Source organism: Bombus pascuorum, chromosome 7 (genome assembly GCF_905332965.1).
Source record: "Bombus pascuorum chromosome 7, iyBomPasc1.1, whole genome shotgun sequence".
NCBI classification, from domain to species: Eukaryota; Metazoa; Arthropoda; class Insecta; order Hymenoptera; family Apidae; genus Bombus; species Bombus pascuorum.
The window spans coordinates 5607877-5621848 of NC_083494.1; the positions used below are offsets into that span (position 1 = coordinate 5607877).

The 13972-nt window shown below is 26.4% G+C and overlaps 2 protein-coding genes across 6 annotated transcripts; both read left to right on the plus strand.

The window, feature by feature from the left end:
* The first annotated feature begins 1460 nt into the window (after positions 1-1460).
* Positions 1461-5714, plus strand: LOC132909242 (inositol-3-phosphate synthase 1-B). Of its 5 annotated transcripts, XM_060963953.1 has the most exons (8): positions 1846-1981; positions 2834-3005; positions 3076-3248; positions 3327-3612; positions 3715-3969; positions 4076-4318; positions 4401-4509; positions 4589-5714. In XM_060963953.1, exons 3-8 carry the CDS (start codon positions 3139-3141, stop codon positions 4990-4992), a joined length of 1407 nt encoding a protein of 468 aa, XP_060819936.1. In that variant the 5' UTR covers positions 1846-1981; positions 2834-3005; positions 3076-3138; the 3' UTR covers positions 4993-5714. The 5 variants fall into 5 exon arrangements, with proteins under 5 accessions (XP_060819932.1, XP_060819934.1, XP_060819933.1 ...); XM_060963949.1 differs by lacking the exon at positions 2834-3005 and having other exon boundaries at positions 1461-1981; XM_060963951.1 differs by lacking the exon at positions 2834-3005 and having other exon boundaries at positions 1464-1981; positions 4613-5714.
* A 2150-nt stretch (positions 5715-7864) lies between these two features.
* Positions 7865-13632, plus strand: LOC132909229 (uncharacterized). The gene is made up of 3 exons (XM_060963921.1): positions 7865-8690; positions 8780-12757; positions 12835-13632. Exons 2-3 carry the CDS (start codon positions 8831-8833, stop codon positions 13126-13128), a joined length of 4221 nt encoding a protein of 1406 aa, XP_060819904.1. The 5' UTR covers positions 7865-8690; positions 8780-8830; the 3' UTR covers positions 13129-13632.
* Positions 13633-13972: the final 340 nt, after the last annotated feature.

Here is a 13972-nt window from a genome sequence, read left to right on the forward strand (position 1 = left end):
ATTTTTAATTGATATGGTATTGTACTTATTATTATAAGTTATTACTTTTTAATTAATAATTAAAAATACGAAATAAAATATTGTAGAAGGTAGCTTATATTATGTAGATGAATATTTTATATTTAATATATTACACATTTTCCAATTGTAGATCTAATCATATTATATTCTAAAATACAATCAAATAAAAATATGTCTAGAAAATAATACTTCATTAAAACTCTTTTCATGTTTACAAATTTATATTTAGTAAGCTGGAAGATCGAAAAAATTTAGATGAATATGCATGAATAATAAATGTTGTATTGTATATGGATTTAAATGTTATATAAATTATCTAACAATTTTACATAAGCCGTTGTAATATATTTTTAATACACAATTTTATATATATATACATATATAGCATTAAAATGACACGATGATGTACTTATTGTACATAGATGATGTATTGTACATAGCAACATAAAATTACCATTTCAAATTATTATCTATATTCAATAAATATTAATTCTCGTGTTTTTTTAGAATATATTGTGCAATGTGCTTTATACACATATAAGTACATAACCAATATGCATAGAAATTTTAATATATAGAAATACGATTAATATAAATAAAAATAAAATATTAGGTTTCATTAAGTTCAATAAGTCAATGTATAAATATAATACTTCATTAAATTTTTTCAGCAAATATACACATTAATTGAATAATATACATAATAGCAAATAAAAATATAAAAGTAAATATTGACAAAATTGTATAGACATAATATTTTTCTAAGATTAAATAATTGTAATAGCTATATATACATATATACATATGTAAATTTTTGTTTCATACATTAAATATATTCATTGTTATCAATTTTATTTAGAAGAATAACTCATGATCTTATGTAGTTTTAATTTAAATATTTATTCTACCTCGGATATTCGATTAATTATTGGAACGTATACATAAATTTATATATTACATATTATTTTCACTTGTCAGAAAGTCCAGGGTATTCGAAATGTTCTATGATCATCCGAATGTCATGGATTTTATAGCCTCTTTTCATTTAAAGGAACGATTCATGAATTTATAAAACGGAAGAATAATTGGCGTATTAACGATAAAAAATAATCACATTAGTCGAAATAACGGACGTTTTCATAACGCAGGAGCGATACAAACTCGGTTGAACGTAGAACTTAAAACAAGAACTTGATAGAAAAAAGAAAAACGTAAAACTTGGAGAAAACATATATGCACGCACACGAGCGATTCGAACGTCGAGATATTTATCCAGGAGATAAGGTTAAAACACAGAATGTGATTGTAAGGAACAAAAAAGTAAGGAAGGCGAGAGAATAAGAAGTTGCAAACTAAGCGTATGTTTAGTTTATGCGAGATTAGTTAGCTTGATAAAAACCGAGCGGTAATCAAATATAATAGATGCCAGTTATACAGGGTGGAAGGGAGCTGCCACGACATTTCTTTTAAAGCGCATGCTTGCACGAATTCTCGACATTTACGTTTCAGCTACGAACACGACGTTTTGGATATTCACCTTCGAGTATCATTTACGTTCGCTTTCCCTACGAACTTTTTCCTTTATTTTCTTTATCGCGGATATATAAATATACATATACATATATCATTTGTTGCATGGTGATTTATAAAAAACGATTATACATCGATTGTTAATTTATATATATATGTATATATCTTTTGATATTAAATTTAGAGTATAATCCTTCAATCAATCTATATTCCTTGAACCAATATTCCTGTGGAAGTACATTTTTTGTGAATTTGCCACAAAGCTAATTTAAAACTATTATCATCAGTGTAAAAGATTTAAATAACAAGTAAAATGGCTTTGAAAATTCGCGTTGAATCGCCGAAGGTGAAATACACAGAAGATTATATCGAAGCACAGTACGAGTATCAAACAACGAATGTTACGGAAGACAACAGTGGAAATTATACGGTAAGTATACTCAGAATATTATAATATAATATACCTCTTATTTTTTTCTTATAATTCTTTCTTTCTATTTAAAAAATATTCCTTTTTAATTTAAAAAATTTATAATTTATAATTTATAATTTATAATTTATAATTTTTATAATTTAAAAAATTATAAAATAAGAAAAACATGATTTTCTATATTTTTTTATTTAGTAATAAATCCGATCAGTAATGTTTAGCAGGTTGTTATTAAATTATAATCGAATTTAATTTTAAACAAAAAAATTATTTTTTGTAAAGTATATGGGAGATATAAAAAGAATTTCAAAACTATTGAAATGATGTGTATTAACTTATTCATACTTGTTCTTTTCCTTTCTTTAAAAAAAAAATATTTTATACAAAGCAATTCTTCATTATGAAAATTCATTTCTCAAAGGACTTTATGATAAATTATTATATTCTAAAAATGTTCACTTCATAATAGTTTTATATATTAAATGATAGGATGTAGCATGGTAGTAAAAAAAGCTTCTAAAATACCCGCCCTTAGTGATATTTACTGATTCCTTATTGTAATTATTATGCATACGCAATGAAACATCAACTATTTTCACTATGCGTTTAATATATGAAAATAACAATAAATAAATAAATAAAAAAAGATCTTATATCTTAATATTGTTTTTAAACGTCTCTTCTAAGGTATACATTTCGTAAAAACTATATAAATAAATTGCTGTAATTTTTTTATCAAGAAAACGGCTCTGATATTTAATTCGATCAATACATTTAAGGTTGAAAAGTTTTTTTAGAAAAATTGTATAAATATTCAATTTACAAATTTTGTATTAAAAAATTTTTTTTTAGGGGGAAGGAACAAATATAATAATTAAAAAAAATGAACAGCTGCTCAAACCCTATGATTTTAATTTTGGAAATGAATTTTTCAATTTTTGAAAAAAATAAAGGTTCCTGTATTGTACACCACTCGTGTACTAGTAAAAAAAACCTTGGATACAAATATTAACAATTACTACGTGTAATATTATTTATTTTAAATGTCTGAAAGTAATATATTACAGAATATAAACATGCATTTATTGTAATAGGTAACACCTGTAACAACAAACCTATTAATTAGAACACAACTGAAAGTTCCAAAACTTGGATTAATGTTGGTAGGATGGGGTGGAAATAATGGTACCACTATTACCGCAGCATTATTAGCAAATAAACTTAGGTTGACATGGGAAACAAAGAATGGCATTCAAAAAGCAAATTGGTAATTATGATAATTTAATAATAATATAAAAAATTTTAAAATTCTTCTTCTTAAGTAAGATAATGTACTTATATAAAGCTTTTATTTAAATTTTAGGTATGGTTCCTTAACTCAAGCATCTACCATCAGATTAGGCAAAGGAAACAAAGAAGAGGTATATGTTCCCATGTCTTGGATGCTTCCAATGGTAAATCCAGATGATATTGAAATTGATGGTTGGGATATTTCAAATATGAACTTAGCTGATGCTATGCAACGTGCGGAAGTTTTGGACATTAATTTACAAAAGCAATTAGTACCACACATGATGCATATGAAACCAAGAAAAAGCATATATTATCCTGACTTTATTGCATCCAATCAGGTAAGTAATTATTTCAATTTAATTTTTCTTTTTCCTTAAATATTTATCTATTATTTACTTGGATATTAAGAAGAAATCTATATTATATTTTTTAACTTTTAGGAAAAAAGAGCAAATAACATTATTTATGGTACAAAATTTGAACAATTGGAACAACTTAGAAAAGACATTGCAGAATTTAAAACTACAAAGAATTTGGATCAAGTGATTATATTATGGACTGCTAACACAGAACGATTTTCGGAGATAATTCCCGGTGTAAATGATACAGCAGAAAATTTATTAAATGCTATTAACAAAGGTCATTCAGAAATTAGTCCAAGTACAGTGTTTGCTGTTGCAGCTGCTTTGGAAGGAGTGAGTAAAATATATTTAGTATTATATTTTTAAATTGAAATTATTAATATACTTTTTATTATTACTAGCAAAATTTGTTAATATTGTGTATATGTTATTGCTTCAGTGTACATATATAAATGGATCACCTCAAAATACTTTCGTACCAGGAGCAATGGAATTAGCAGAGCAACATAAAACATTCATTAGTGGCGATGATTTTAAATCTGGGCAAACAAAATTAAAGTCTGTACTTGTAGATTTTCTAGTCTCAGCTGGTATTAAGCCAGTATCAATTGTTAGTTATAACCATCTTGGAAATAATGATGGTTATAATTTATCTGCTCCTCAACAATTTCGCTCAAAAGAGGTATTTTGGTGAAAAAGAAAAGATCTAATTTTGTATAATATGTATTTATAATACTAATATTCTAATATAATTCTGTTTTTAGATTTCAAAAAGCAATGTTGTAGATGATATGGTACAATCAAATAAAATCCTTTATCAACCTGGAGAAAAGCCAGATCATTGTGTTGTTATTAAATACGTTCCATATGTCGGTATGTATTAAAAAATATATATATTTATTCTATTAAATATTATATACTATTTACTATCCATTTACTATTCAGAATACAGGATTGTTATTTAATTCTTTATTAGGTGATAGTAAACGAGCGATGGATGAATATACATCAGAAATATTACTTGGAGGACACAATACGATTGTAATACATAATACATGTGAAGATTCTTTATTGGCTAGCCCAATTATTTTGGATCTGGTTCTTTTAGCAGAAATTTGTTCACGTATTACATTCAAAGTAGCTAATACCAAAGATGAGTTCACTGGATTTCACAGTGTACTTTCCATACTTTCGTATCTTTGCAAAGCACCATTAGTTCCTCAAGGAACACCAATTGTAAATGCATTGTTCAGACAACGATCAGCAATCGAAAATATCTTAAGAGCCTGTCTTGCGTTACCTCCCGAAAATAATATTTTACTTGAACACAAAGTTAATTTCAAAAACCAAATATGAATTTAAAGGAAAGATATTACATGTTTTAAAGTAAGGGTATTATTTGCAAAAGGGAAGCAAACAGTATTATCAAAGAATAATTTAAGAAAACAGTAAAAGATTCAATGTTCCAAAACCTGTACTGCTTACAAAATGAAATCTGTTAGTATCTGAACAATATTTTTATGTATCTACACAAATCTTTATTACAAGATTTGTATTATTAGATGCAAAGTGTAATCATTATTGTTGATTAATGACAAATGCTATAAAAGTTTTATAAAAACCGTAGATCCTAAACCTATAAATCATGGTATTTGATACATGAGAATGTTTGCATTCATGACATTCTGCAATATACAATTGTTATATATATTTTTTAAACACAACAAATTAAAAATATCATTTTGAGTAATAAAAAAGTTATTTTTAAATGAAGATGGGGTTTAATTTCATATAAAGAACTTAGTGTAGTTTTGTCTAAAAATTCCTATCAGTAATTTACTGTTTATTTCTTTGTTTTTTGTAGCTTAATGCTCAATTTCATTGTCAAAAATATTGTGATTTTTTTTATATTATAAAGTATTTAGTAGAAAAAATAACAACATAGATATGACTGTTCACTGTAAAAATACCCTTATTGTTCTCAGATATACATATATTATGTTTATAAATGAAGAATCAGTGTTAATAATACATTATCAATATGTTTATGTGTTATACTGCATTTAAGAATAAATAGTTACATGAAAAAATACACACAATTTATTTATTTAAATTTTCTCATGGTGTCAGAGTTTCTTAACTTGCCTTTTAACATTACAAATATCAAATAAATACTTTTTATATGATAATAATAATATTTTATTTTTCCAGCTTTCCAACCATATAAAGAGACTCAATTTACAATCCATATTCTTATTTATATAGGATTATTAGAAGATTTTATATATATATATATATATCTTCAGGTTGATTGACCTTTTCTCCAGGTTGATAAGATCATATATAATATATATATATATACTGACCAAATATATATATATATATATGATCTTTTATGTTACATTAATTATTTTCCTTTATTTTTAATCTGTAAATTTTCGTGGATAATCATTTCAATTTTATCAGCAATTCTTCCTACGAATGAATAGGAGTTTTCTTATGTAAATTTAATATGTACAACTTTTTAAAAAAATTATTGCTTCTTGTATTTTATTTTTCATATTCGAATTTTTCTTTATTCTTTGCTAACTCTGCTTGTTAATTATATATAGCGGCGTGCAAAAATTTCAGATCAAGATAGATTATTGCTTTATATTTCAAAAACGATATTTTAAAGATTTTAAGTATTATTATGCAACTACACAACAATGTTTATGTGTTATACCATTTTCTTTTACTTATATCTTTGTACCTAATATTGTTTAATATTTTATATAGAAAGCATTAGAAATTGGGCAGCATTAGAACTGGCCAGAAATTGTTGTATACTATTGTATGTACAATAATTGATCAATTTGAATTGTCGAATTTCCCCCAACACAATACATATATTTACATAGGTTAAGGTTAAGTTTAAAATCGCGAAATAAAAAACCGAAATTTTCTGGGGTTTTTGTTAAATAGAAATTAGATTTAGGTTTAGTTCTAAAATAAAATTAAATATATTTATAATTGGCTGCAAAATATTTTTTGTGAAATTTTGCTTACTTAAATAACCCTTTTTAACATATTACAGCTTAAAAAAGATCAGAAATACTGACCAAATTGTTTGCTATTATCCAGAAGTTTTGGGTTTGAGTTTTATTTTTCTTTCAGTACATTTCTACAGAGAAAGAATTAAACGAATGAACATAGAATGAACCGACTTTCGATATAAAATAAAGAATATATTTAGCAATCAATCATGAAGAAATAATAAATATTCGCGATTTTTCTACATGAATGTAATTCGACTGCAAGATATAAACCTCATCTAATAGAAATAATTTTTCAAAGCTTTTTTTCTTCTCAAACTGCCCCACCATTCGTTTTCTTTGCATGAAATAATTTGTATATCATTTCTTACCTTTCTACGTACAATTTTTCTTAAGATTTTTACATGTAATTTTTACAGTATTATATTAAAATAAAAAAATATTTCAAGCTTTAACTAAGTAAATTAAAATATAGAAAATTCATATGCAAAATAAGGGATAGTTTAAATAAATGGAAAATAAATTCGATCTAGAAAATTATAAAGGTATTTTTAAATCTTTTAAATTAAAGCATTAATGTACATGATAATACAGCAAAAATTATCACATGCAACATTTTCCATGACAAATAAAAAGATATTTAGGTATAAAGACGTTTTAATAAAATATTTAATAATTTACAATGAATTATAAGTAGACTGCAGATTTTTCTGTATTTATAAAAAATTTTAAAATACAAAATTGTACAGAATGTACATAATATAAAAAAATATATAAAATCTAAAATACAATGCTTTCTATAATACTTGATATGTAAAATAATTTTTACTGAGGTTCTGTTTTTTTAATTACATCCCTAAAAATATGCGTTTGTGTAAAAATCCACAGCCTAATTATATCAAAAATATTTTACTTTTAAAAAAAGGAAAGATGTAAAATTTTTTATGTAGTCAATTGAATTGTTCGCGGTTTCATGTTAAGCAAGTGCGCAGTACACTGTCTGCACATAAAAAAGTATTTTTGCTAAATTGAATTAAAATGGCAAAAATTTTACTTACCTATTCTATATTTTATCTTAATATACTTGATATTATATGCTAACTATTAAATTGAATTTTTGTCATTTAATATTTTGTATAGGAAAGATAGAATAATAGAATCGCGGCCATTACAAACATAAGCAACGTCACAGCTTCGGTAAAGGAATTCAGAAGACGACAGTTGAACGTGGCATAAATTTCCCTTTCAAAGTGCGCATAGATTAATCGATTCTTTTCATGAAACTTGCATCTCTCGGATCGTAATCTATGACAGATCTTCGTAATATGTTACAGAGTAATGTATACGAAAATATTCTATGGCTATTGAATGCTAGTCATGAATTTCGGAACTGTAGAATGTCTGTTGCGTAGGTCGAAAATAACATAACGCCACAGGCGCCATTAAGTTGCGCCATCTGGATAGCATTACGAAGAAATTATATTAGTCAAAGTTTGGAAAAACTTTTGAATTACATTATTACTCTTCCCGATAACGAGTATTATAAGGTAAAATTAACGAATTTAAAAATTGGTATAATACACACCGATTACGTTTACGTTATGTTTAAATGTAGGAGTATATACTCCTTATGATTATATTCACTTAACCTCAATTTTGAATGAAAAATGAATACCTGTGATTATGAAAATGTAATTTTATATTTGTCTTATGGTGATAATAAAAAAAAACAATCTTTTTTGAAAGAGGGAATCGAAGGTATTTTCAATTTCACAAGAGAAAACATAAACTTCAAGAGTTTAAAAATATCAATAACTACAGCGTTCTATAAGTAACAACAATATATATTAGTTAGTTAAACTAATTTTTATTAACTTTTTATAAATCAACAAACTCATAATAATGGGATGTGCTATATGTAGTTATTTTGTACAAAATTAAAGAAGAAAAAATAGTATCATAAGCACAACATGCACAAGTAGTGTTACAGAAAGGATAATTTTCATTTTTACATAAAGGGTAAATCAGATATGTTTATTTATGTTATTTTGTGTAAACTGTTACAAATGTATATATTTGATTTGATTAACATCTTTTTTTTTTTTTAGATTATACAAACTTTCCAAATACACATCTAAAATACAATGGGAGAACTTTAAATGAATAGCTCAAAGATGCAGCACACTGAAGTTAAAAACAAGGATCATAATTATAGTGAAGTAAAATTACATAGTATTCAGCATACTGCTAGTAATATCCTTAATGTATGTGACAATGATGTTAAAACAACATGTAAATCAAACAAAACTGGATTAGTATCGAATAAAGAAATATTCGGTCAGATTAAAGATATTAGTGAATTAAAAAAAATTACACCACGTGTAAAATTGTTGACTCATGATGCAAATAGTTTAAATGAATTAACTAAAATTTCTTTGCACAATAAAGTATCTGCGCAAAAGAAACTATCAATATCAGAACAAACAAAACAGGAATTAAAAAAGTATTGTAGGACTTGTGCCGGTTTGAAACTTCCATTAGTTGATATTTTTAGTGAAAAAGGTAATCAAATGAGATTAAGTCAACAAATTAAGCATTTAGAAGAAATAAATCCATATGATAGTTTATCAACTCAAATGTGTATGGATTGTATCTGTGACTTAAAAATGAGTTATAAGTTTTTTATGCAAATTAAAAAAGCAGAAGTTAAATTAAGATCTATTCACATTAGTCTCACAGATACAGTGACAAAAAATGCAGAATTAAATAAAATGCAGCCTGTAGGAAGTTTCGAGAAACAGATGGAAAATACTGTTCAGTGTAATACAAAAAATCCATCTACAAGTAAAGAATATATTTCCATACCAAAAATATCTGCAATTTTTTCATTAAAAGATAATGAAGATATTGTAAAAGATAAGAAACTTTGTACAGATCATAGAGAATTAGAAAGTAAGGTTGAACCTGGAATTTTTGAAGACACCACTGTCTTACAAAATAGTGATGATAATGAATCAATAGAAGAATTTGATCCAGATGATCCTCCTTTTCAACCTGATAGTTCTGATGTTGCAGAGTCTGATGATGAAGTAGAAATGCCAAGTGCAAAAAGACGACATATTCAACAGAAAGAAAATACAAAACAATGTTCACAATCAACTATTGTTTCTGATAATAATCCAATTTCAGATAATAAAAATACTGAAATTAACCAAACAACATATAATTATGAATGTATGAGAACATACATTAAAGTAGAAGACACAGAATGTAATAATCAGTCTACTGAACCACGCAGCGTCAATAATTCTGAAAGTACAAAAGAATGTTCAAAACAACCAAACATATTAAAACGCAGGTTATTATTACAGTCTAAAAAAGAATCTACAGAAGAAACTGATGAAAATATTTACCAGACAAATATTTCTGATAAAAGCCATAAAGACTTAAAAGTACAAAAACTCGATGTAAACAATTCTTTGAACCTTAACAGTAATCAAGAAGATGGCATCATGTATGTTACTGTGAAAGGATCTAAACCGAATGAAATATTGTTAGTAAAAGTTAAGAAAATGGATAAACCATTAGAGAAAAAAGAAGATAAATCTACAGGGAGAAAGAATTTTGATATTAAACCAATGGATAAGATTTTAAAACGATATGAAACATTAGTTACAAAAGAAAAAGATTTATTTCCAGAACGAACAAAAAAGTTAGAAATAAGAGAGCAGATTATAGAAGAACAAATAGAAGAATACAAGAAAAAGCGGGAAAAAGTATTAGGTGGACATGCCAATATTGTTGCACCTCCAAAATTTGAGGAATCTCGTTACTTTAAGCGTAATGAAAGTCAAGATAATCAAAGATCTTTTACACATATAGAAAATGATTCTGCTGTAGACATACAGTTTAATAAAGATGATAGTGAATTTAATGCAATTATTACAATTGAAGATGATGCTATAGAAATTGCAGAATCAGCCAAAGAAAAGTCTACAAATGCAAATGCATATGTAAATACTGAAGAATATTTATCACGTTTAGCAAAGCTTAAATTGAAATGGGAAGAAGCAAAAAAGAAGAAAGAATATCTTCAAAAAGAACTTGATGAATCTTATACAGAAGGAAATATTGAAAAGTTAGCAAGAATTTTAGGAGAAAAAAAGAAAAACTTGCAAGACTTTCAAGATTATTTAAAACAACGTAAAATTGTAATTACAAGATTAAAAGATGAGGATATTATTTCTCTTTATGAAGACAGAAATAATGCAGTCCTTAAAAACAACTTACCTGATTTAATAGATGAAAGTCAACCAGCAGATTATATTCCAGAAGAACATTATTTAGAATGTGATTATTGTCCAGAAACATTTGCTTCTAAAGAAGTTCTTGAAGAACATTTGAGATCACATGACTATAAAATTATGCATTTTTGTGAAGATTGCATGGCAGAATTTCCAACAAATAAAGCAAAACGAAATCATAATGTGAATTGTGAAAAAAAATTACTATGTAAATATTGTAACGTGACGTTAGATTCAAAAGGAAAAAAGCGTCAGCATGAACAAAAACATAGTGATAATAAGTATGGACAATTATGTGATGTATGTGGTGAGAAGTTTAAACATCAAGGAACATTGGATCAACATGTCAAAACACAACACATGAATTGGGAGAAAATATATCAATGTCCAAAGTGTCCTAAAAAGTTTGCATTCAAACAAAAACTTAGCTTTCATTTGAAATCTGTACACACAACTTTAAGAGCCTATTTGTGCGAGGACTGTGGAGCTGATTTTAAAAATCCTGCAAGCCTTAGACATCATAGAATACGTAAACATCAACCTGTAAGTAATAAGAGAGAATGCCCAGTTTGCCATAAATTAGTACCATTTTATAGCCTTTCTAAACACATGCATACTCATAAAGCATATACTATTCAGTGTCCACACTGTGACAAAATGTTTAAAAATAGTTCAACTTTAAAGCAACATGTAAGAATTCATGAAGATCAGCGTCAATATCGATGTGATACTTGTGGTGTTGGATTTAATAGAAGAGATGGTTTAAGGTTACACATGAGAGTACATGAGAAGACAGATAGTAGAGGATTAAAAGAATGTTCATGTCAAGTATGTGGTGAGAAGTTTCCAAATCATTCAACACTTGTTATACATAGGAACCGAGTTCATAAGGATGGTAGACAATACACTTGTCATATATGTAATAGATCTATGATTTCAACTAGATCATTAGAGTGGCATATGTCTCATATACACAATGAAACGCTTCCTGGTGTAAAGGAAGGGATAGATGGGGCACCAGAAAAAAGAAGAGCATCATGTTATCATTGTAATAAGACATTCAAAACAGAAATGATTTTGAGAACGCATATTAAAAACACACATATGGAGAAAGATCCTATGAAATGTTTAGATTGTGAATTAACATTTACTTCCGAAGTGAGGTTAAGACATCATATGATGGTCACACATAACAGATTAGAAGGAACTTTACCGTGCCCACATTGTTCAAAGAGATTTGTGAATCAACTCAGATTAAAAACTCATATGATATCTCATTCTGAAGAAAGGCCATACACTTGTGAAATCTGTGGATTTAATTTGAAAACTAAGATACAGTTAATTAAACATCATCAAAATAGGCACAGCGATGAAAGACCTTTACAGTGTAGATATTGTCCTTGGAGATGTAAACAAGTTAGTGCACTTGTATGTCATGAAAGAACTCATACAAATGAACGACCATATTCTTGCAGTGTATGTAGGCAACGTTTTAAATATTTAGGTGATAAAAATAAACATGAAAGACGACATGAAAGCTTAGGAGGATCTGGATTTAAAAGGATAATACTTAGTCGAAATAGTAAACCTAAAGCATTAGAAGATTCTTCTTGTTCTGAACACGAAAGTTTAAATAATATAAAGTGTCAAGTTCCTGAAAGTGAATATCAAGAACAGACAGATCAACAATTTGAAGAAGAACAAATAGTTAAATTTGAAGAAGAACAGATTAAATTTGAAGAACAAGAAATAACAGAAGAATATGAACAAGTATATGAACAGGTAAAAATAATTTTATAGTTCTATATTATTTTTTATTACGTTAGATTCTTATTTTTTACATACATGTTATTTCTCAGGAATATGAAGAGACATCCAGAGAAGCTTCTGATGCAGCAGAAGTTATAATGAATATGGAAGATACAACAGTTTACACAGAAGAAGTAACTGCAGATAACATTGAACCTACAGAAATTATGGCAGATGAAATAATGACAAATGAAATATTACAATCAGGTGCTGTAGTTCACTTGCAACAAGAAGATGATTCAGGGAAAATACAAGTGATTCCAGTGATGTTATCTTTACCTGATTTATCCGATGCAAATACAGAGGTCAATTTAGCTACTGCATCCATTATGTATAATAATTGAATTCAATTTCGCATTTTATATTTGCGATATGCTTTGTATAAAGAAATAATTTTTAAAGTTTTATTGTGGTAATTATACATTTAAAAATGAACTGTTTATTTGGTATAAATAAGTAGGGGCTAAATCACATTCCTATAGACCCAATTTCAGCATGTTCTAAAAGTGTATTTCCTTTTAGTATACATATATAGGTTTCACTACACTAGGATATTATGTACCTAAAAGTCAAAATAGTTATTTGCTATCGAAATAATAGTTTTGTAAAATTAATTTACTATGTGAAAATACTTATTAAAATCAATTTAAAACTGTAAAAAGGATAATATAACAAATTTTATCTCTTCTTAGTGCTTTACAATACAAAATTTTTGTTTAACTATAAATAATAAATAAAAATATCTGTAGTATGATATATAAAGTATTTTGTACAAATCTAAAAGATGAATAAGTATTTTACTTGATAATACAAACTTTCAAGATTAATAAAATTGATGTTGCTCATAACCACATGTCTATATATAAATTGTTCGTAATACAAATTCATTTATTTTTTGCTTTCTGCTTATTAATACTTTATTTTCTATTTATTGGTATTATTTCGTAACTTCTCCACTTCTTAATTTGTAAAAGGACCAGCAATATCTTTGTTAAAAAAAATCATGCGTTTTATAGTTATAAATTATAGTAAATTAAGAAAACATTATCAAATGATTTTTTCTAGTGATATTTCCACATTACTTTATATACAAACATTTTGTTAGATAATCGCATTTTTAAAGCACACAGTCATCAACAATTTTTAATAACACAATCCGTCTTTAATGTTCTTGATTTTCATGGACTA